The sequence below is a fragment of the Sorex fumeus genome, unplaced genomic scaffold (genome assembly GCF_029834395.1).
Source record: "Sorex fumeus unplaced genomic scaffold, SorFum_2.1 ptg000055l, whole genome shotgun sequence".
Lineage (NCBI taxonomy): Eukaryota > Metazoa > Chordata > Mammalia > Eulipotyphla > Soricidae > Sorex > Sorex fumeus.
Window position 1 is genome coordinate 6,729,481 of NW_026606112.1, and position 24,617 is coordinate 6,754,097.

At 37.5% G+C, this 24,617-nt stretch overlaps 1 protein-coding gene across 1 annotated transcript in view; it reads left to right on the forward strand.

Annotated features, from left to right (window-relative positions):
* The window catches only part of ARAP2 (ArfGAP with RhoGAP domain, ankyrin repeat and PH domain 2), a 207,555-nt gene that overhangs the window by 115,701 nt on the left and 67,237 nt on the right, over positions 1-24,617 (forward strand). The window contains exons 17-21 of the mRNA XM_056125562.1: positions 444-546; positions 1,474-1,669; positions 2,015-2,078; positions 18,582-18,745; positions 24,403-24,615. Coding sequence (XP_055981537.1) covers positions 444-546; positions 1,474-1,669; positions 2,015-2,078; positions 18,582-18,745; positions 24,403-24,615 — 740 coding nt within the window. The remainder of the gene's footprint in view (positions 1-443; positions 547-1,473; positions 1,670-2,014; positions 2,079-18,581; positions 18,746-24,402; positions 24,616-24,617) is intronic.

The window sequence follows — 24,617 nt, forward strand, 5'->3', positions numbered from 1 at the left end:
CAGGTTACTCTACTTTTTTTTTCTGTATGGTAAGGATGTTAAATTCTGAAAACAGTTGAGATGATGGAAGGAAACTGTGAAATAAGACAAAAAAGTGCTAATTGGAGGTCTAATCAATACTTTGAATTATGGGACAGAGTAAATAGAACATTCTAGGGAAGGATGAGAACCAAGAGAGCCTTTTTGACATATTAGTCAATTTAGTGAGTCCAGAATATCCAACAAAGTTGTGAGATGGTAATTAAGTATTAGAATAATAGTGCTTTCATTTGATGTGGTTTGTTTGGTGTACTTCCTTTGAATAATAAACCATTAAAAATATATAAACAGAGATATGGATATAGATTTCTCACTCATTGACAAATGAAGTCTAATTAAAATTTTGGCCTTTATGCCATTTGTTTTAATAACTGGTTGATTCCATTTGTTTGCATGTGCTTTAGGCCCATCTTTAGTTTTGAGATCTATTTACCCTCAGAACGCGCATTTTTATTTGGAGCTGAAACAGCTGAAGCTCAAAGGAAATGGACAGAGGCCATAGCCAAGGTACTTAAATGCTTTATTATTATCCCGAATCCGAAGAAGTGTCCTAACATGTGTTATATGGTCAACCATTAGAGATTCATAAACATTTTATATAATATTTTTGGGGAAAACTTAGGCTTTCAGAATTGTATTCCAAATAGATTAACAGATAACTCAAACAGAGAAAGACTTTATTTAGGATTTGGTGAAATGATTCTTTGAATTAAAAGCACATTTTGATGATTAAGATCTTTCTCATTTTTGTTTTGTGGGCCACTGGTGGTACTCTGGGCTTACTCCTAGTTCTCACTCAAGTATCATTCCTGGAGTGGTTTGGGGGATCATATGTGGTACTGGTTTGGCCGCATGCAAGCACCTTACTTGCTGTACTATTTCTCCAGCCCTAGTCTTTTCAACATTATAAAGTTATTCTGTATATATCTTCTAGGACAAAGGAGAAAGAAGTAGATTTAATAAAATAAACCCATGGAGACAGACTTATTTTTGGCAGGGTTGGCATCTGGTCTTCTTCTGGTTCCGCACTAAGGGGTCACTCCTGGTGGGCTTGGGGGATCATATGAGGTTCCAGGAATCAAACCTAGTTGTCTGAATGCAAGACAAGGTGCCCTATCTGCTATAATATTGCCCAGCCTTTGAAGATTTTAGCATTTTAAAAATGCTTCAAGATCAACAAAAACTATCTCTGTGTTTCAGTTTTTTATATATCAAGAAAAGTGATTTTTTGGTTGCCATTTGAAAATGCAGGATGGCTTTTCTGTCTTAAAGTTAAAAGCGTGTTTCAATTCTTGTTTTGAAAATTGTGTTACTTCTATACCAAGTATTTATATAGGATAGCAAAGATGCTTTTCCATCTTTCTTCAGTAGCTAGGGCTGGGGTTTCCACTTTTCACTGTCTTTATTAGTTTTTTTCTGTATTTGTTTTAACAGCATTTTGTTCCCTTTGTTGCTGAAAACTTAACAGAAGCCGACTATGATCTGATTGGTCAACTCTTCTACAAGGACTGCCATGCCCTGGATCAGTGGAGGAAAGGCTGGTTTGCTATGGATAAATCTAGTTTACGTTTTTGCCTTCAAATGCAAGTTCAGGAAGATAGAATGCACTTAAGAAGACTGCAAGAGCTAAGTGAGTTTTTTTTCCCTTTTACCTTATAGTCTGAACACAATTGTTTGAGGATGCAATTGAAGCTCAAACATACCTGTGGGCTGAAGAGATAGTACAGCAGATAGGGTGCTTGCTTTGTATGAAGCTTACCTGGGTTCAAACCTGGTACCGCATAGGTCCCCTGTGTACTGGTAGTACTTTTTGGGTAATCCCTGTGTATCTCTGGGTTGCCTTACTCCAATTATGATAGCTCAATCCCAGTATACAAATAAGTATTAATAATTGCGTTTTTATTACTAATTACATCTTTCTGTGCACTTAAAAATGTAGTGTAATAAAATGCTCATTTTTTTTGTCTCTCTCCAGCCATCAGCACAATGGTTCAAAACGGAGAAAAAATAGATGTTTTGCTTTTGGTAGAAAAAGGGAGGTAAGTGCACTTTCGATTTTTATTCTAACACCTGATACATCTTAGTGTTTCTTTGGGATAGAACCCATTACTTATAGAGCTTGTGTGCTGTGAACTGTGTGTGTGTGTTTGTATGGATATTTTTTCTTCAGTAGAAAAGTTTCCTGAAGCTTACACATTTTATATTTTATTGTAATAAACTCAGTGTTATCAACTTCTGTAGAATTCTATAAACTATGGGCCCTTTGGGACTTTCACATTTTAGTATTTGGAGATGCTTTGTTAGTTGTAAATATATTTTCAATGTAGGTAGATCTTGTTTATAAATAATGTCATGAATTATCTCTGCATTTGAGTCTTGCATAGCTAAAACTTCTTGAATTTACTGTTTTCTAGTAACTATTAAGCCAGTACTGTTCATCAGGAATTGTTAGGGTTTGGGGAAAGGAATGATAAATAAAATAGGCATGGTCTTTGTCCTCATGAAGCATGTACACAAGTAGGGGAAATTGAACATGAATAGATTTTTTTTTAAGTTACATAGTCTTGTGTCCACCCAATTTTCAGTGACTGAAGAAAAATAAACTAAAGTGAGAGAGCCTGAGGGAGTAGTGTCTTCATTCTTTCTGATTGACAAGAGACAAACTTTGATAAGAGGAAATGTGTGCTGAAAGTAGATAATGGACCAGACATGATAACCTCTCAGTATCTGTGTTGCAAACCATAATGCCCAAAAGTAGAGAGGAAGTATCGGGAATATTCTCTGCCATGGAAGCTGTGGGAGGCTGGGAAAGGGAGGTGGGGATATACCAGTGATATTGGTGGTGGGGAATGTGCACTGGTGAAGGGATGAGTGTTTGATCATTTTGTGATTGCAATCCAAAGATGAAAGCTTGTAACTGTCTCATGGTGATTCAATAACATTTTTTTAAAAATTAATAAAAAAAAATATTTCACCAAAGCAGGTCTTTTGAGGGCTGACAGGATAAATCAGTGGTCTGCAGTGCATGCATTCCATGTAGGATGCCCAGACTCAGTCCCCTGAACCCATAATTTCTGTACTATGTTTAATCATATAAGAGAGGAAGAGGGAGAGGCAGAAGGGGCAGAGACGTAAAGCTGAACCAAGAGCCACACAAGGATGACTCCTAGATGCTCATGGGACCATATGGGGAATTTAACCTAGGTTGACTGCATGCAGAGCAAGCACCCCACCCATTGTTACTAAATCTCTGGTCCAAAGCTGCCCCATTCTGAATCAAGTGCTCTATACATAAATGTAAAGGTATATTGGTGATGTTAAAGCATCGGGTGTACCCAGTGTGTTCAAGGTCTGCAGAGACGTGGTCTTGGTGAGCAGATTTGTGTAAGTGTTGTGAGTGGAAAGTTCTGATTTCTGAGATATCTCTGAACCAGATCATGCAGGAGCTTTCTCAATAATTTTGGAAATATCTTGGACTTTTTTCTAAGCATGATCCTTAACTGCTCAGTTTGGGTGCCTGTGTTTTTCTTTGTTTGTTTTTTAATTATTTTATTGAATTACCAGGGGATACAGTTGCATACTTTTCATGATTGACTTTCAATATCATGTGGGGTTCTACCTACCTTTTCCTCATGTACCTTATGGATTCAGGTTCGACATTGAGGTCTTTAATCCCTTTGGATATGAATTTTGTGCTTAGTGTTAGATGCCAGAGTCTCCTACCCCCGCGCCTGGCTGTCGTCATTGGGTCCCCTTGGAGGAGGGTGGGTTGAGTTTTCTTCCTCGCCCCAACAGAGCTCCGGCAGCTGAAGACCTCCAGAACCAGCCACCACCATGCTGAGACCATTCTCCACACACATGAAGGTACCGGCAGAGGAACAAAGGCATGCGGGTCCCGGGGCCGAGATCTCCAAACCTGCTCGGATCGGGGCTGAGCATCCTCCACCCAGATCCTCCATCTTCCAGTAGGCAGGGGTCACACCACCATGTGATCTGACCCCGAGCTCCGTGTAATCCCATCAACGGCCAAGACCCAGAGTCTATAAAACCCAGCTCCCAGAAGAGAACACCGCAGAGTCTCCTGCCCCCACGCCTGGCTGTCCTCGCTAGGGCCCCTTGTAGGGGGGCGGGTTGAGTTTCCCTCCCCACCCTGAACAGAGCTCCTGCAGCCGAAGACCTCCAGAACCAACCCCACCATGCTGAGACCACTCTCCACACGCATGAAGGTACTGGCAGAGGAACAAAGGCATGCGGGTCCCGGTGCTGAGATCTCCAAACCTGCTCGGATCGGGGCTGAGCATCCTCCACCCAGATCCTTCATCTTCCAGTAGGCAGGGATCACACCCACCATCTGACCCCCAGCGCCATGTAATTCCATCAACAGCCAAGACCCAGAGACTATAGATCCCAGCTCGCGGAAGCGTGACCGCATTTGCGGCCATGTGACATCCTATTATCTCATTCTCACTTTGGACAACCTGGCAGGCTACCAAATCTTACCTGCCCACATGGCAGAGTCTGGCAAACTTCTTGTGGTGTACCTGATATGCCAAATACCAGTAACAATGATGGGTTTCATTCTCCTAACCCTGAAAGAGCCTTGAATATGGCACTTTTTAAAATCTCAGGACTAGGACGAAGGAGATGTTACTGGGACCTGCTTGAGGCAATCGACGAACAACAGGATGATGGTGATCATGACCATTAGATGTCAGAGTTCATGTTTTTTTTTTCCAGATAGCTATCCAGTTTTCCCAGCACCACTTATTGAAGAGCCTTTCTGTGCTCCACTTCACATTCTGTGCTCCTTTATCTAAGATTAAGTGATCATATGCTTGAGGGTTTGTGTCAGAATATTCATCTCTGCTCCATTGCTCTGTAGGTCTGTTTCTATTGCAATACCATGCTTGCTTTTTTAATTACTACTACTTTCTAGTAAAGTTTTAGGTAAGGGAAGGTGATGCCACCCATCTTCTTTTTTTCCTGAGGATTGCTTTAGACATTCATGAGGGCTTTATTGCACCATATGGATTTCAGGACTGTTTTGTCTATTTCTTTGAAAAACATCATGATTATCATGATTATCATTATAGGGCCCACATTGAATCTTTATCATGCATTGGGGAGCATACACATTTTGACAGTTGTAATCCTCCTGATACATGAGCAGGAGCTATGTCTCCATTTTCTATTGACCTCTTTTATTTCTTGCAGTAATATTTTGTAGTTTTTTTTTTTTTAAATCAGTCCTTCACCTCTTTAGTTAAGCTGATTCAAAGTTACTTGATTTTCTGGGGCACTACCGTGAATGGAATTGTGTTATTAATATCTCTTTTATTATTTGTACATAGGGAAGCCATGGACTTTTGGGTATTGATTTTGTAACCTGCCACTTTACTATACAAACCTATTGTTTCTAGGAGCTTTTCTGTCGAGTCTTTAGGATTTTCTTTAGTATCATGTCATCTGCAAATAATGATAGCTGGACTTCTTCCTTTTCTCTTTGGATGCCCTTGCTATCTTGTTCTTGCTTAAGAGCTATGGCAAGTACTTCCAGCTCTATATTGAATAGAAGTTGTGACTCTGGGCAGCCTTGTCTTGTTCCTGATCTTAGAGGGTAGGCTCTTAGTTTTTCCCTAGAGCAAATTGATGAACAATGGGAGGACAGTGCAGTGCAGTGCAGAAAATAATGCTTGCTTTGAGCTTGTGGTAGATGGCTTTGACTATATTGAGGAAAGTTCCTTCGATTCCCATTTTATTGAGAGATTTATCCTAAGTGGGTGCTGGATCTTGTCAGATGCCTTCTCTGCATTTATTAACATGATCATATGGTTTTTATATTTCTTTTTTATTGATATGGCATATTATGTTGCTTGACTTGAGTGTTGAAGTATCCTTGCATTCCCAGGATGAATCCTACTTGCTCATGGTGTGTTATCTTCTGATGAGTCATTGGATTCTATTGACTAGTATTTTGTTCAAGGTCTTTGTGTCTGTGTTCATCAGGAATATCTGTTCATAATTTTCTTTTTTTGTGAGATCTCTACTTTTGGTATGAGGGTGATATTTGTCTCATAGAAACTCTTTGGAGGAGTAACTGTTTTTTCAATTTCTTGAAAAAACTTGAACAGGATTGTGAGTAGGTCCTTCTTAAAGATTTGGAAGAATTCACTAGTGAACCCATCTGGGCCAAGGACTTTGATTTTTCGTGAGACTTTTGATTACTGTTTCAATTTCCTTAATGGTAATAGGTCTGATTATGTGTTCTATTCTTGGGTCAGCTTTGAGAGATTATAGGAATACAGGAATTTATCCATTTTTTCAAGGTTCTCTTGTTTTGTTGGTGCCTGTTTTTTGACTGGACTATTTGACTCCAGACAAGTGAACTTTGGGTGACAAGAGATGAAGGTGGTTTTGTTAGGATGCTACTACAGAGACTAGGCAAGAGATGCCTTACCTAAAAAGACAGTAATGAGGAAGGGTTGGGTTTACTGTACTGGTGACAGGACATACGTGTTGTTTATGTGTGTGTAAGAATGAAAGAACACACTTAAGTTTTTTGCTGAACAAATACATGATGGTTGATGCAATTTTTTAGATAACATGTAAATGAGTTTTAAGATAGAAAAGGAAAAGTAGATCAAGAATTATTATTTTTTTGCGTTTTCAATAGCTTTTTTTTTTTATTAGTGAAACACCATAAGGTTCAGTTGTAGACTTACAAGTTGTTGTGCTTGGGTTTCAGTTATACAATGATCGAGTACCCATCCCACCACCACTGCCCATTCCCTACCCCCACCAATTCCAGTATCCCTCCCACCCCTCTATCCCCCATCCCACCCTGCCTCTGTGGCAGGGCACTCCCTTTTGTTCTATCTCTCCTTTTGGGTGCTGTTGTGTGGCAATCATGTTCGGTCTATAGACTACTTTCAGCATGCATCTCCCATCCTAGGCGGATCTTCCCAGCACCCTTTATTTGGTGCTCCCTTCTCTATCTGAGCTGCCTTTACCCCTAGAGTGTGCGGCTGGCCTCTAAGCCATGGAGTGAAAAACCTGGTATTTATCACAGCTATTCTTGGGTGTTAGTCTCTTATTTTGTTACTTTATGTTACCCAGATGAATGCAATCTTTCTCTGTCTGTTCCTCTCTTTCTGACTCATTTCGCTTAGTATGATAGTTTCCATGTAGTACCACTTGTATGTAAATTTCATGACTTCATTTTTCTATCTGCTACATAGTACTCCATTGTGTAGATGTACCAGAGTTTCTTTGACTAGTCATTTGTTCTCAGGCACTCAGGTTTTTTCCATATTCTAGCTATTGTAAAGAGTGCTGCAATGAACAAACAACTGCAGATGTCATTTCGACTATACTTTTTTTGCCTCTCCAGGGTATATTCCCAGGAGTGGTATTGCTGGGTCAAATGGGAACTCAGTTTCTAATTTTTTGAGAATCGTCCATACTGTTTTCCAAAAGGGTTGAACCAATCGGCATTCCCACCAGCAGTGAAGGAAGGTCCCTTTCTCGCCACATCCACGCCAACACAGGTTGCTTTTGTTCTTTTGAATGTCGGCCAGTCTCTGTGGTGTGAAATGATATCTCATTGTTGTTTTGATCTATATCTCCCTAAAGAATTTGGTTTGATGAATAACATTGAAGTGCTATTTAATAGCGAGCTTTGACAAGCACAAGTATGGAATTAATTGGAGCCATTTCTATTGGCAATAAAAGATTTGAGGGTTGTCAGTATGTTGGTATTATTTGTAAGCTAATAGAAAAAATAAATTCACATAGACAAAGAGAAAGTTAAGGATTGATATATTGCCTAAAATATTTAGAGATCAGAAGAGGAGAAATTAAAAAAAGGCTTGGCCTGGAAAAACTTAGATGATAAATACCATCTCATTTACAAAGTTATTGTCTCTTAATTTTTAAAACTTTTTCCTTGTCATTTGTTTTTAAATCCTCTAGTTGTAACTAATTTCTCATGTTTTGATTTAGAAGAGCTCAAGCTTATTTCTAAGAAATAGTAACAGTACTAATATGAAAAAACAACCTGCAAAATCAACCATTTGGGGTTATTTTCCTCGCGATGACAAGGATAATGACTTAAAAACTTATTTGAACCATGTTATGTTAGGCATGTAATTAGGATTTTTTTGTTTTGCTTTTTTTCTGGAAGTAAAGTATAACAGTTACTGATACTTGAAATTTTGCATTTATTTTTATACCACATAGTGTCAGAGTTCTGTTTTAGTTTTATGTTCATGGAAATTGATGAAGTAATATGTGTAGATACTCTCTCAGCTTTAAGGCACTAAAAAATATAGATTTTACAGTGATGTTAATATATGTGAAATGCCTGATTTCTATAGCAGGAAAAATTATCAGTAATACAGGGTTTTGTCTGAACTCACATTGCCTTTGTTAAACTACTATTACTGTGTGTGTGTGAGTGTGTGTGTGTGTGTGTGTGTGTGCGCGCTATAAACAAGACCTTTTTTAGTCTGAATCATTTCAGTAGTGGCACATAGGTTAAGAATTAGACAATCAGATTAATATTTATTTATGACTGCTGTAAGTAGTACACTCTATCGAGTGAAAGATATAGAGTATAAATGAATTTGAAAAATTTTAAATTATTTTTCCTATTTATATATAAATATATATATTTATATATATAAATATATATAAATATATATATAAATATATAAATATATTTCCTATATTTAAAATAAATTTTAAATTATTTTTCCTAGGTGAGGAGTTGAACTGAGCCTATTAAAAATTAACAGATTTCCAAAATGCTGATGAAAGATAATTACGTTTTGGATAATTTCAAAGACTTTCTCTAATGCCTTATTAACAAATTTTGTTAATTTGTTAAGCACATTTATAAAAGTGATTAAGAAAACCAATTCCAGAATGGGATTAGGCTATATTTCAGGACAAATGAAGAATTGAGTTATTTTCTTAAAAATCTTTGAACACTTGATATATACCAAACACATCATTTGAAAATAACTATCTGTTGCCTATATCTTGGATTTACTTTCTTTTCCTATTTCCCCAAATCAAATTATTATTTTGATAGTAACAATAATATCATAATGAGAATGCGTAGAACTGACTAGTTGTAGGCACCATTCTCAGTGTTTCAACGTTTTCTAGTTCCTATAGGATATGGAAGAGAATAATCCATTTTGAAAACAACATAACACCCATTTGTAATTTAATAGTCTACTAACTTTTTGTCTATAAAACATTTTTTTATTTTTAAGATTATTTACTAAGACTTTGTATAGATCAATCTCATGAATTATCACCACAAATATCTCAAGATCCTGGGTAAACCAGGATGTTAGCAAAACTTAATATTTTAGCTTTTTATATGAAATAAAAATTACTATTTGAAAAATTTAAAAGTTACTATATGCACACCTCTTTAAAGATAAAAAATAAAGGAGATAGGTCTGAAGAGTGAAGCGGGGTTCTCAGCTCTTTTATACCGAACATCGTTTGGATATTTATAAACTCATTCCAAGACTGTATACTACAAGCAGCAGACAAGAAGTGTAGTGTGTGTCTGCCATGTGCCAGGGCCAGACCCCATGATCTTTTAAGATTTATGTGACTTGCAGGCTATATGTTACCCACTCTTGGACTCGTGTGGAACCAGCCAGGACAATGGTAACTGCACTGTATAATAAATCCTGATAGATCAATTATCTTGCAGATCTGCCAGCATATGGCACCTGTGTGGTAGGTGCAAAATAGAACTCTCATATTTGTAAGTACAAAGTAAAAGTAAAGGCCCTCCCGTTGATCATCGATTTGCTCGAGCGGGCCCAGTAACGTCTCCATTGGAGATTTTGTTGTTACTGTGTCTAGCATATCGAATACGTCACGGGGAGCTTGCCAGGCTCTGCCGTGCGGGCGAGATACTCTCGGTAGCTTGCCGGGCTCTCCGAGAGGGGTGGAGGAATCGAACTCGGGTCGGCCATGTTGGCTGCGTGCAAGGCAAACGCCCTACCACTATGCTATCGCTCCAGCCTGGCGGTGACGCGCACTGCCGTGCCTCAACCGGCCCTCATATTTGTATCTATGTAATATTTACATGAACACATATGTCCTGTTTACAGTCAGGACTGGGCCTCCTCCACCCAGATCCCCCATGTGCCAGTATGTGGGCATTACACCCACCAACTTCCCTCAGCACCATGTAATCCCATCAACGGCCAAGACCCAGAGACTATAAAATCCAGCTCCCAGAAGCTCGCAGCTGCATTTGCAGCTGCATGACATCTTTTTACCTAGTTCTTTCTCTGGAGAACCTGGCAGGCTACCAAAAGTATCCTGCCCACATGGCAGCGTCTGGCAAACTCCTTGTGGCTTATTCAGTATGCCAAAAACCAGTAACATTGATGAGTCTCATTCTCCTGACCCTGAAAGAGCCTCAAATGTGGCACTTTCTAAAATCCCAGGGGTAGGACGAAGGAGACATTACTGGTGCCTGCTCAAGGAAATCGATGGACAACAGGATGACAGTGATGCAGTGGTACGTCCCGATGCAACTCTCTCTTTGTGTGTATATGCCTATGCATATTGCCCAGTGGTCTTCGTGGTCTTAGTGGTAAAAGATCCAAGAGCTTGGGAGAGCATGAATTTGGTTTTAGGTCAGTTGAGTAAGGAACTTATGTCAAGCTCTAAGGAGAAATTTCCAGAAGGTGATTATATTTATGGATCTGATGCTTAAAGTCAAAGATGAAATACAGATTTGGTGTGTTAATGTTTATAGCAGGATACAGTGAAATCACTTAAGGAGATCTGTAGAGAAGGGAGAAAAGCAATGAGTCAGGTCATGTAGATATAGGATTTTTTTGGAGATGGAGGTGATTTTTGGCAGGGAGGATATTGAGCTACTTTATACAGAGAATGAAGTGAGAGACCAGGGGCTGGGTGTCAGAAAACCCAGAAAATAGTATCTGAAAAAGGAAGGGATAGACAAAATGTCAAGTGTGGCCAAGGATGCATGTCTGATGAGGGCAGTTGCTCTCCTGGATAAGTGATGCAGTCCATCTGGTGACTTTGAGTAGAACAGAAGTGGTGAAAAAGAGGATTAGATTATAGCTGGGGACTAAGTAAATTGAAACAGCTGGTAAGGATAGTTTGTCATGAATGTCTGGAGGTTAATAGGATTAGCAAGGTAAAAAGAATTTGACCCGGAAAGATCATTGTTCCATTTGTTTCAGGTAATACAAGTTTAAATTTTGATGGGAAAGAGACATAAAATAGGTAGAGATTGAAGGTATAAAAGAGAAAAGAAGAGACCAAGGGCCCTTATGTAATGAAAAGAAAAGAGGAACTGATAGATGATTTTTAATGTGTGTAGCTTTCTAGTTTGGTGAGAGATTGAAAGAAAGATAAATGTCTGATGCTTTTCAATTGCTTTCTGATCTTGAAGATAGAGATGACTCCTGAACTTTTGGCTTGGGTGGCTGTATGAATGGTTATATCATATGCTGAGATCAGAAATATGTACTCTGTCCCAGTTCTAAAAGCAAGCTACTTAATTATAGATCTGTTGTTTAGGAGCCGTTTAAATACCATTGCATTGCTATCTTTATCATCTGTCTGTTAGCCTCATGAGAATTAATGACAGTAAGCTAAAGTATATTGTGTTAGAGTTGTCAACAGCCAGTGAAGTGGAGTCTTTATGAAATAATTTCCAGATATTCCTGTAGATAGCATATAGAGGTAGTGTGAATAACTGAGTGATAAATAACTGAGTGAGTTAAAGTTTTCACCTCCATTGCTGTTTTTGACTTGGAAGAGTCAAGATTTTTTTTACCATAATTGCAAATCATGAATACAATTAATGAATTACATTCACTTTTATTTTCTCTGTCCTTGCTTTCCTGTGGGAATCATACCCCCAAACAAAATCTCTAAGGTCTTGTAATCCTTGAATACAATAGTTTAGGTCTTTTTGAATATAATAGGGCAGCAAACATATGCCCAGGGAAGGAGAGAATAAAACAGTCAGAGGTCTCAGATGTAGAGGAAAATGTAGGTAAAAATAGAACAGGTAATTGTCAGGGCTTATACTTTAAGGGTGATTGCCAATTGTCTGTATGACATATCCCAGACTCTACTCTTAATGCATCCATTGAATTTGGATGTACTTTCTAGCTCTCCTTAGTGTCTCCATCTACATACACAATGGCTCACTTACTGGGAACCATGATAGGGGAGCTCTCGATGCCCAGGCTCCTCTGCCTTTGATTGAAATATATTGATGTTTCTTAAAGTCAAGGAGAGATGGTTCCCTACCCCATAAACTGGAGAAGTTTATAAGTTGATAATCAGCCACTGATTATAGTCACTATTTAGATACATATTTTAATTTTCATGGTAAACTTCTCTACGTAGCAGGAATGTTTTTAGACAGGAAAATATTGCAATAGTATTTTCCATACACAGAAGCATTTTTGCTCTAAAAAGTTCTAAACAGAAGGTGTTCCAGATGGCTTTGCTCTAATGTGTATTCTTTGTATACTTTAAAAATGATTATTTTGAAAAATAAACCTTTCTTGATCACACTTAAGGGTTTCTGCCATATTATTTGATTCTGTTATTGAAACTTAGATCCTTTGCTTTCCTTTTAAGATTTCATCAGGATTTCTTTGTGTGAAAATAAAAATAATCTGGTCGATTATCTGCTGTTAGTCACTGAATGTTCTGGGTCACCAGGTCAGAGGACATTTTTCTGAACAGTGGGGTCATACATGCACATTGACTGGAATGTCCAATAGATAAAGTTAATATCTTTTCTTACCATTTGATAAATACTTCTGACTTAAGCCATATTATCTATGTATCTCTTTCTGCTACATAAGCAACTGCATTCATGATCTTCACATTGTGTAGTGGCAAACCATTTGTCAAAGACTTCTATTACTAAACTTCTCCTGAAATGTAACGAGTTATAATAAAGACAATATGAAAAACTTGGCTGTATTATCAGAACCAGAAAGCAGTACATTTTCTTTTTTAATTTCACCTTTATTTTCTGAAGATTTCTTGATTCTTCTAGAGTAATATGCATGATGCCTCTCAAACCTGACAGATTTCAGTTTTAATTGTAAAATGCAGACATAAAGATGCTAACCCCCAGGGAATAAGCGCTGTGTCGATATGTACCACAATTATGGAACAGACTACTTCTCTCAATTTGGGAAGATAAATAGCCTAAGTTCAAGATTGTTATTTCTTATCATCCTACTATTTGGGATCCCCTCTCCTCCTTTGAATAGTGGTTTATAGCGACTGATACATTAGCAATACTCTTGAGGGTGAATTATCTTAAAGTGGTTTCTAAATTGTGCATGCAATTGCAAATTAAATAATAGCCGATTGCCCACAATATAAGTTGACTGCTTTTGTAACTTTTTGATGATTAAATTTGTAGAGAACATTTAATCTGAATGTTCCTGGGGCAGACAAATCTTCAATAACCACTCCCACAGGTTTTGCATAAACAAGGGATTCTTCAAACTTACCCTCCCCCAATTAGAAAGTCATGATATAAAATGTGTGACTATTTAAAATCAGGTGGATATAAATATAAATATTGTATCAGAAGTATATTTTATTCCGTTAAAAGCCCTTTCTTCATAGTCAACCGACAGCTTTTTTTTTTTTTTTTTTTTTTTTTTTTTTTTTTTTGTGGGGAATAGAAAGCAGATCCATAATTATTTTTATTTTTATCAAAGATTTAAAAGTATTTTTGAGTTTTCCATAAGTTTTCCACAATGTAGAGCATTCTAATAGCATTTCTTAATGAATGACATAAGTGACCATCCTCCTAGCTAACTATTTTAATGATCTTCCTCCTGAGCACAGGTATTTGGGGGCGGCAATAACATATATAATCAAAGGTTTATCAGCACAGTGGAAGAAAGTTATGTCATGGGCAGTCAAAACACTCATCAATCCACATTAGTATCTATACTTCCTTAGATAACCTCTTTTTTTTTTTTTTTTTTTTTTTTCCCCTTTATTTTATTTTATTTTTTTTAAAGTTGTAGATTTACAATTTTTTGTGCTTTGGTTTCAATTATACAATGATCAGATACCCATCCCTCCACCAGTGCCCATTTTCCACCACCATGGATAATATCCCTCCCACCCCCATCCCCCCATCCCCCCGTCTCTGTGGCAGGGCAATCCCCTGTGTTCTCTCTCTCCTTTTGGGTGTTGTGGTCTGCAAAAGAGGCATTGAGTGGCAAACATGTTCAGTCCATAGTCTACTTTCGACATGCATCTCCCCTCCTGGGAGGATCCTCCAAACATCCTTTATTTGGTGCTCCCTTCCCTATCTGAATAGCCCTTTCCTCTAGGATACCCGGCTGGCCTCTAAGTTATGGAGTAATCCTCCTGGTGCTGATCTCAGCTATTCTTGGGTATTAATCTCATACTTTGTTACTTTATATCCCCCAGATGAATGCAATCTTTCTATGTCTATCCCTCTCTTTCTGACTCATTTCGCTTAGCATGATACTTTCCATATTGTACCACTTGTATGTAAATTTCATGACTTCATCTTTTCTAAGAGCTACATAGTACTCCATTGTGTAGATGTACCAAAGTTTCTTTAACCAGTCATCTGTTCTTGGGCATTCAGGTTTCTTCCAGTTTCTGGCTATTGTAAAGAGGGCTGCAATGAACAAACAAGTGCAGATGTCACTTCGACTATACATTTTTGCCTCTCTGGGATATATTCCCAGGAGTAGTATTGCTGGGTCAAATGGGAGCTCAATTTCTAATTTTTTGAGAATCGTCCATACTGTTTTCCAGAAGGGCTGAACCAGTGGACATTCCCACCAACAGTGAAGGAGTGTCCCTTTCTCGCCACATCCACGCCAGCATCGGTTGCTTTTGTTCTTTTGAATGTGGGCCAGTCTCTGAGGTGTGAGATGGTATCTCATTGTGGTTTTGATCTGCATCTCCCTGATGATTAATGATGTAGAGCATTTTCTCATGTGCTTTTTTGCCATTCGGATTTCTTCTTTGAGAAAGTTTCTGTTCATTTCATTGCCCCATTTTTGGATGGGGTTGGATGTTTTCTTCTTGTGGAGTTTAACCAGTATTTTGTATATCCTGGATATCAACCCCTTGTCAACCGACAGCTTTTTAAAAAGATTTTTGATTTGATTAAAGAAAAAAGGAAAGGAAAGAATTCTTCTATAAAAAGATAATAATTTGAAGAATAGCATCTGGATTGACTGTAGAATCTAGGTAGGATTTTAGTATGAAAAACTGAGGGGCCTGAGGGAGATAATTTTACTAAGACCAAAGCAGTAGTTTTAGTTTCCAAGTAATTTATTTTATTTTTGGTTTTGGAGCCACTAGGTTTGGCTCCCATATCTGATTCCTGGCTCTATGCTCAGGGCTGACTCCTGGCACACTCAGGAAACCATGTGGGGTACCAGGGATTAAACCCAGTTTGGCAGTGTGCAATGCACATCCTCTTCCAGCTGTAGTCTCTCTCCAGCCCCAGATAATTCAATTGTGAGGAAATTTTGTATTTGTCATCAGAGGCTTCATCAAATGATCTTGGTGCATGGGAACATATAACGTTGTTTTAGAGTAGCCTTTACATTTTATCTTTGGGGAATGGATAATTAGATTACTTTCTCTGTAAACTAATTACAGCTCTTCAAAATAACTTCTTATACATTTGAAAGGTAAATGAATATTTGGGGGCATTTCTTACCAGAAAGGTTTAGTCATTATTTAATCACAGTTGAAATCACAGAGTTGACCAGCATCTGTATTGAAAATGTCTTTTGATGCTTTGTTCAGTGTGTGCAAAGCTTAGATAAGCATCAGAGAGAAAAGCTGTTGAACTGATGCTATTAAATGTCAAACATTTACTGCACTGGATGATATATTTTAGGATTCAGCCTTTGACAAGTTGACTCAGGACTTAACTTGTCATTACTTGTTGTATCCTTCAGTAGTTCATAAGAAGACAGCTATACTTCCATCGAGGGATTTCTTCTGACTAGAAAGAAAAAGAATTGAAGTTTGAAACATTCATAGTTAATGGCAGAATTTTATTGGTATGTTAGGAGGGACTTTGCATTTAAATTTCTTGAACTGCTTACCAAAATACACAACCTTTAAAAGGGTGCGCATCACATCTCAATCTTAATTATTAGGTTAACAACAGTAACTTTATGTAATATGTTTGGTTTTGGGGAAGAGAGACACATCCAGTTGTGCTTACAACTTCCTCCTGACTCTGTACCCAGGGTTTACTCCTGGTTGTGCTCAGGATACCATATTTGGTGCCGGGGTTCAAACCAAGATAGGCCATATGCAAGTCAAGCACCTTAAATGGTGTACTCTCTCCAGAACTAATAAAGTTTTTTTTTATTCATTCTTTGCTGAAAGTCTTGTATTTATCATAATGTGATTTTTTTAAGTCACATAACATAGGGACATGGTATTTCTCACGGAAATGACCCAGATTAATCTAGTTTCATATGAATTGATAATACCCAGCTCTTGCAGGCTTTTGAGCTCAAAATGGGTGTAAGATAAATGAAAAGGCTAAAGCATATCAGGAGTATTAGAGCAAGTGTCAGAATTCTTCAAAAAGAAAATTAGAAAACCTGGAGGTCAAGACTACTGTGATGGTGTGGGAGATAAAACAATAGATAACGATGTCAGAAAGCAAACAGTGAAGATTACAGGCACAAATGTCAGCCAAGGAAGGAGTAGTTACTGCAAGTTCAGAAGATGCTTGAAGTGAGTGCAATTAGATGAGAATAGCTTTGAAGAGAAAAGAAAGTAAAGGACTTTTGCTTTATTTTAAAATTAGGGTCAGTGAAATTCCAGCAATGTGAAAAATGATTTTACTGTCATGTAAATGTACATGATATGCATTGATAATAATCTTAGCAAACTATGTTGCATTGTGGACTTAAAACTAGTAATATTAGAGGGGTTGGAGCGATAGGATAGCGGGTAGGGCATTTTCCTTGCACGTGACTGATCCGGGTTTGATTCCCAGCATCCCATATGATCCCCTAGCACCACTAGGAGTAATTCCTGAGTGCGGTGTGACCCAAAAAGAAAAAAAAAAGACTAGTAATAGAAATGTACAAGTATTATGGATTTACCAAATGCCATTCACTTGGGACACATATATGCTTTCTTGCTTCCAGATGTAAAGTTTGAGTTCTACCAGCTAAAAGAGTTGCATAGTACAAGCAGCTAGCTATCCTGAATTAGGAGGAAGCACAAGTTCAACCTCTGGATTAGCGGATGGAGCGCCATCCAAAGAGCAGGACATATTTTTGACAAAGGTTAGAAAATGGGACCATGCCCATGTGTGTGTTTCTGACTTGACAGTGTGTAAATGGCAGAGTTGGAGAGAAAAATAGGGGTCAGATCACAGAGACCTTTAAATTGTGTGGCATACTTCAAGAATGATCTGGAGAAGAACAATGACAGTAAATATTTTAACTGCATTTTCGAAAGATCATTCAGATCTCCCCCGAATGCATTGGAGAGATGAAGAATTGGGGAGGGGTCTCTTTAGAGGGTAGTTTCTGACCTCACAGGGCCATAGAAAGCCTGAAATAAAGCAGTGTTGGCATAAAACAGGGCACAGAGTAATTTGTTAGGGGACAGGAATCCAGAGAATTTTGAATCTGAACACCATGTGACAGTGATAGCAGCGTGGGTTGAGGTGAGAGGCCAATTAACAATTAAATGCCTTTTTTTTTCCTGGTGGACTCAATGAACAGTCATCTAGATAGAGCAGTTTGGTATGGGAGAGGAAAAGGTTTGAGATGCTTGTGATACAAGTAATGTGAAGATGTCAGAAAATAAATATGAATAACCATTATGGTAAATTAGCCATTAATGTCCAATTTATTGATTTTGGAGGTAAGCACTATTTTTGTTGTTTTACTTTTTTAAGAAAAATTTTGTGTTTGGGGCTCAGGGCTCTCTCCTGACAGGGCTTGTGGAACCATATGGGGTGCTAGGGATTGATTGCCTGTCTACAAGGCAAGAGCCCTAACACTTTACTATCTCTCCAGCATGAGAATAACTGACCTGAAAATAGGAGTTAAAGCTGAAGGTATTGTAACAAAAGGCAAATTGGATGTTCTCTTTCAGTAAATTAATGACTATTATAAGAATTTAAAAAAAATACAGCCATAAATATTTATTATTGTCACCGGTGATTCTTGCCAGAATTAGTAACTTCAGGAAGAGAAAAATGGAAGCTGGGGAATGGAAAGAAAGGAGATCACAAACTCAGAAATCTTATTCCCCTTGGGGATAAGACTGTGCAGGCAATTGAAGCATTGACTTGGTATTAGTGATGGGACAAAGGAAGACTCTTCCCACGACTGAGACAAGATGACTTTTGCAATGAATTTAAGGATATTCTGTTTAGAAATAAGTTTTTTTTAAAAAAAAACAGAATTATAATTTGAAATGCCTTTTAAATTTTACAGAACATTATACATCCATGGGCATACCAAGTTGGATTTCACAGTCTGGCATACAGCAATTGAAAAAGCAGCAGGTACAGATGGTAATGCATTACAAGATCAGCAGCTCAGCAAAAATGACGTTCCCATTATCGTGAGCAGCTGTATAGCATTTGTTACACAGTATGGTGAGTATTACAGAGCTTTTATTCAACCCCCAGAACTTATAGTATCTTTCTAAGTAAGTGGTACCTACGTGGACCTGCATTAGAGGACTTATCAGTGAAAAATGTATAGTCACTTTTCAACTAAGTGCCTTTCCTTCTCCCATTGAAAATTATTTAAATCACATAATGTGCCGTATTCTCCTCATCATGAATCAATATTTTAAATATCACAATTGAAAGAATTTATTTTAAAATATGCACTAAAAATAGATTGAATATTATAAGTTTAATAGTTTTCAACTTGATAATTAAGTGTGGAGGTAAACTCTGGGATAGTAGATAGCAATGAACTTTTTTCTTGACAGGCATATGAAATGTAGATTGTGTATTTCATATACACTTTGCTCTGGATGCTATTGGATGGATACTTATATTGATAATATAATTTTTACTAATTGGTAACAGGAAACTGACTAGTTTGCATACAGGTAGAAAAACAGATTGATCTTTTGTGGTATGGTAGAATTTTAAATGTATCTGAAAAGTAACCTTTAAACATGAAAATGTTTATTTTCAAATCACAGTGTCTTTTTCAAATACTTTCTCTTTGTTGTACATTTTCTTAATAATCTAAAAGGAAAATATTTCTTAACTATGTAATTTTATGTACACTGTATACCTTATAATCTATAAATAAATGCTGTTTGAATTTGAAAATGTGGAAAAGTCACATGCTTGAGCTAATATTTGTGGAACGTGTATGAACTTGTTTTTTCAACATTAGAATTGTCTTTCAATTTAGTCTATCATATTTAGTTTTTTTTTTTTAAAGATGGGAGAGGGGCTGGAGCAATAGCACAGCAGGTAGAGTGTTTGCCTTGCACGTGGCCCGACCCAGGTTCTATTCCCAGCATCCCATATGGTCCCCCAAGCATGGCCAGGAGTAATTCCTGAGTGCATGAACCAGGTGTAACCCCTGTGCATCGCTGGGTGTGACCCAAAAAGCAAAAATAAAAAAAAAATTTAAAAAAAGACGAGAGAGCTACAGGAAATCGTTGTGTCATTAGCATATTACTTATTGAGTACCAGTTGTATACTTACCGTTGATGTTTGTACTGGAAATACTATAGAGGGAGTCATCAATTAAAGACAGAGTCATGGGTCCTGCATTCCATTTTGACAATTCACAATAAAATGATTTGTAACAAAGTGTTATATAATGTTATGATGAAAAGAATTTCTGTATCTTCTAGGAAGAATGGTATTTTAATGAAGTACTTTGCTCATACTCTAGTCACAATTTTAATTAATATTCAAGCTAATTATTTTTGAATATATAGCATCTGTCACTGTAAGCTCACATATGTCAACATTTCTCTTATGAAACTCTTATGAATTTCTTTGATAAAACATTTCTCAGCTCTAGTCATGTGTTTTACATGGGATAAGAAAACTTCATCTTCATTTATTAACCATTCAGCATTAGTGTACTTATATTTAGCAAATTTAAGTTGTTCATGTATTACATTTAGCGAGATCATAACCTCATTGGGAATTCTCAAATCATGTTAATTTCATAATGTTGTGGAGTCTTTCTTAAGGTGACAAATGATTAAAATAACTTAACTAGTTCTGTTGTATCCAGTTTAATGTTACTCTAGGGAAATCTGTGAAGTTTCTCTATGATGCTTATTTGAATTTAAAAATCACTAAGCATTAGATTGCTTTCAGCTAAATTTCATACATTATAGTCACTTTGTAACTCTAGTACAAGGTACATTAACTTGTATATTAAAGTCATAAAGCCAATGAAAGACTCATAATGTTTTGTTTTTCTTTTTTAATTGAGCATAACATGGGAAAAACCCAATGTAACCAACTTATATGGAAGAGAAGATTTAATATGAACTTGGAAAATGACCATTAATCATAGGATGTAGTTGACCAAAATCTTTTTAGTCACTATATTTTGAACTTTATGACTTTTGGGTTAAAATCTAAAAGCATTATTAAGATTAAATGTAATTACTATAAAAGTTCCCATGAAATTTCTACAAGAACATAGAACATATGGTGCTAAAATTATGGAATTACATCCCCTAACCCCCAAGAAATATTCAAGATGTACTGAGAAAAAAGATATGAGGAACTGTGTTTCCTGATTTCAAATTATACTATAAAGCTATAGTGCAAAACAGTATGGTTTTGGAATAAGAGCAGGTATTCATACCAATGTAGTAGTATTGAGAACCCAGTAATGAACCCTTGAATATATGAGCCATTAATTTACAACAAAAAAGTCAGGAGTTTGAAATGTAGAAAAGAACAACTTTTCAAAAAGGTGTATGGAGAAAACCGGTTAGCCATGTGTAATAAAATGAAATCGGAGCACATATATAGAATACACACAAGTTAACACTCGTGGATTAAAGAGACATTTGTTAGACTTGAATACATAAAATTACATAGAAACAGAAAACATGGACAAAACACTCTCTGACACTGGCTTCAGTAGTGTCTTCAGTGATCTGACTCCATTGAATGGAAAAATAAAGAATATTAGCTTCTGCAGTTTGAAAGAACTGAACTCACTGGGAGAAAATGATAGGAGAAAATTTTGTGGCATACGTACAAAGCAGAAAACTACTTGGCTATAAGACATGAAATTTTGCTTTTTTCCTTGACCAGATTAGCTGAATTAGTCAGAGAAAGGAAAACCTAACAGTGCTAAAGAGGAGAAGCATATGATGAAGGCTGATATCCAGGATACATAAGGAACCTACACATCTCATCAACAAAAAAAACAGTCTTAATCAGAAAATGAGGGAAATAGGTGAACGGACGATTATAAAGGAAGACATGCAGAGGGCCAATAGTCACATGAAAAAATATCTCTGGTTATACGGGGAAAGCAAATCAGAATGCCATGCCACATCACACCAGTGAAAAGACCCTCTCTCCATCCTAAAGGCAAGAAACAAGTGCAGGCAAGATATGATGAAAAGTCACCCTCATTACGTATCAGTGGTAATGTAAACTGGTTCAGCATCTGTGGAAAATAATATGGAGATGTCTCAAAGCTTTTAAAGTAGAACTACCAAATGATCCAACACTTCCTTCCCCAGGCATCTATTTTAAGAACATGAAACCACTGATTCCAAAAAAGAAATGCACAATATAGCCAAGATCTGGAAACAACCAAAATTCCCATAATATGGGTAGATAAAAATTTTGTGGCATACGTACAAAGCAGAAAACTACTTGGCTATAAGACATGATGGAATTTTGCTTTTTCCCTTGATCAGCTTAGCTGAATTAGTCAGAGAAAGGAAAACCTAAATGTTGTAACTAGTATGGAATTTAAGACACATAGCAAGAGACTAGACAGTGTCTAATTAAAACAAACCTTTAGACTTTGAAAATAGAACCAAGATTCTGAGGGGAATTGAGGGGAGTGAATGGAAGGTGGTGGAGTATATGCTGTAGTCAATATGGTGGAGGGATATTACAACTTCTTGTGTGGTGTGGCATGGTAAAATTGTATCCTTAACAAGGTGATGCTGTCACTTACCATCAGTGATTCTTGAATGTGGCTTAATGTCCACAAATTGCAGTGTCACTATCAGCAATAAACCATCATTCCCTTAAAACCTAAAAGGCCAATTTTTTTTTGTTTTTATTTGGGGGCTACCTCGCTGTGCTCAGGGAACCATATATTATTCCTGGAATCTAACTCAGGTAGGCCACATGCAAAGCTAGTGCCTTAGCAGCTGTACTTTCTCTCTGGCTCTCATAAAGGCCTTTAAAAAATTAAAACATAACTGAATGACTGTGAGATACACAGTTACAAAGCTGTTTATAATCAAGTTTCAGTCATTCAGTATTCCAATACCCTTCCCTCCATCATTGTACATTTTTTGCCACTAATATCCCTAGCTTTTTCTGATAACCCCCTCCCTCTGGAGGCACCCTTCCCTTCCCTTCCCTTCCCTTCCCTTCCCTTCCCTTCCCTTCCCTTCCCTTCCCTTCCCTTCCCTTCCCTTCCCTTCCCTCCCCTCCCCTCCCCTCCCCTCCCCTCCCCTCCCCTCCCCTCCCCTCCCTCCCCCCCCTCCCCTTCCCTCCCCTTCCCTCTCCCTGCTCTCCCCCACCTCCACCCCACCCGCTTCCTCTCTTCTCCCCACTGCTTTTGGCCCTTATGGTTTGCAGTACACATACTGAGAGGTTATGATGTTTTTCCTTTTACCTACTTTCAGCATGCTGTTCTTACCCAGACTGATCATTTCTGTCTTTGTCATATTGTTCCCTCCTCTATCCCAGCTGCCTTTTCCCCTAACACTTGGGGCAGGCTTCCAACCAGAGAACAAATCCTTCTCATAAAGTTCATTGTGGGGTTTGATTTGTTCTTTTGTCAGGATTTGAACTTGACTTAAGCTTGCATTATATATTTTTAAAGTTTTAATATTTGAATGAATTATGATGGTACTTATCAAAATTTATGTAGATAAATTGTGTTATTGACACTATTCAGTGTATTTCACATTCCAGTATCCTTTTGAGTGCCAGCTATTGAAAATTCACTCAACAACGTACTATCTCAGAAACCTGTCAATTTGAAAAAACAGAATTTGCTAATTATTGCTAATTATTATAGTACATGGGCATTATTTCTTGATGTTATTCTATGTGCAGTGTACCTGCAGGATACACACAAAGAATAAGACATGTGTTTAAGAACATGTAAATTTATGGATCAAACATAAACAAGTAGGCAGACAGTTATTTTTCAGTTGTGCAAATTGTTTTGTACAGAGGTTCAGGAGTTGGTAATTTCACACAGAGTAGAGGAGGTCATTGGGGCTCTATGGTTCAGCATGGTGTTACAGAGAAAATCTGAGCTGATTAGGAGGAAATTGTGTATACCCAAAAGGAGTCATGAGGGAGTTGTCTGTTCAGAGAACTTTGACTAGTTCAATGTAGCCAGAGCTCAGCCTGAGAAGAGGAAGCAGATAGGAGGGTTAGAGATATTCACATGGAGGTTTGCACAACATAATGAAAGCCTCCAACTTTGCCCTCTCGACAGTGGGAAGCAGCAGAGGTTCAGTGCCTTGGTAATACCAACAGCCCTCTTTTAGGGATTGTCATCATTGGCAGGATAAACTGGGGAACTGAACAAGGATATGGACAGTGAGTTATGACAAGGTGGTGAGGCTTTGAGTGCACAAAATAATGCGGGAAAGGAAGAATGGGACAGTCGTGAGAGCAGTATCTTAATGAAAAACCAACGTGATGTGATATTTGGTATTTCTTCTTAATATGCTGTGAAAGCAAGTGTATGAACTGAAAAGGACCAGAGTGAAGATAGTACCCTATGTTGAAGTAATGAAACAAGATAAAGAACACATTGGGATTGGGGGATTGAAATAGGTAATGGGGCAGGAGATGAAATTCCTCATAGATCATTTGTCCATTTATGTGGCATTTGTGTTCGTGTGTATGTGCATTTATCTGGAGATAAATGTTATACATATGTTAAACGTATATATTTGAATCTAAAGATGGCTTCATTTTAGTTGAATCAAATCGTGTTGAGGATTTTCTTTTGCTTAGCACTTATTCATTTTTAATATACAAAGTAGATTTTGATTTGAGACTTTTTATGACTTTCCTTTTCGTAATAGGTTTAGGATACAAATATATCTATCAAAAGAATGGTGATCCTCTGCACATAAGTGAACTCCTGGAAAGTTTCAAAAAAGATGCAAGAAGTTTTAAATTGAGGGCTGGAAAACATCAGCTGGAAGACGTGACCGGAGTACTGAAAAGATTCCTCTCTGACATTGATGACGCCGTTCTTACCAAGGAGCTGTATCCTTATTGGATTTCTGCTTTAGGT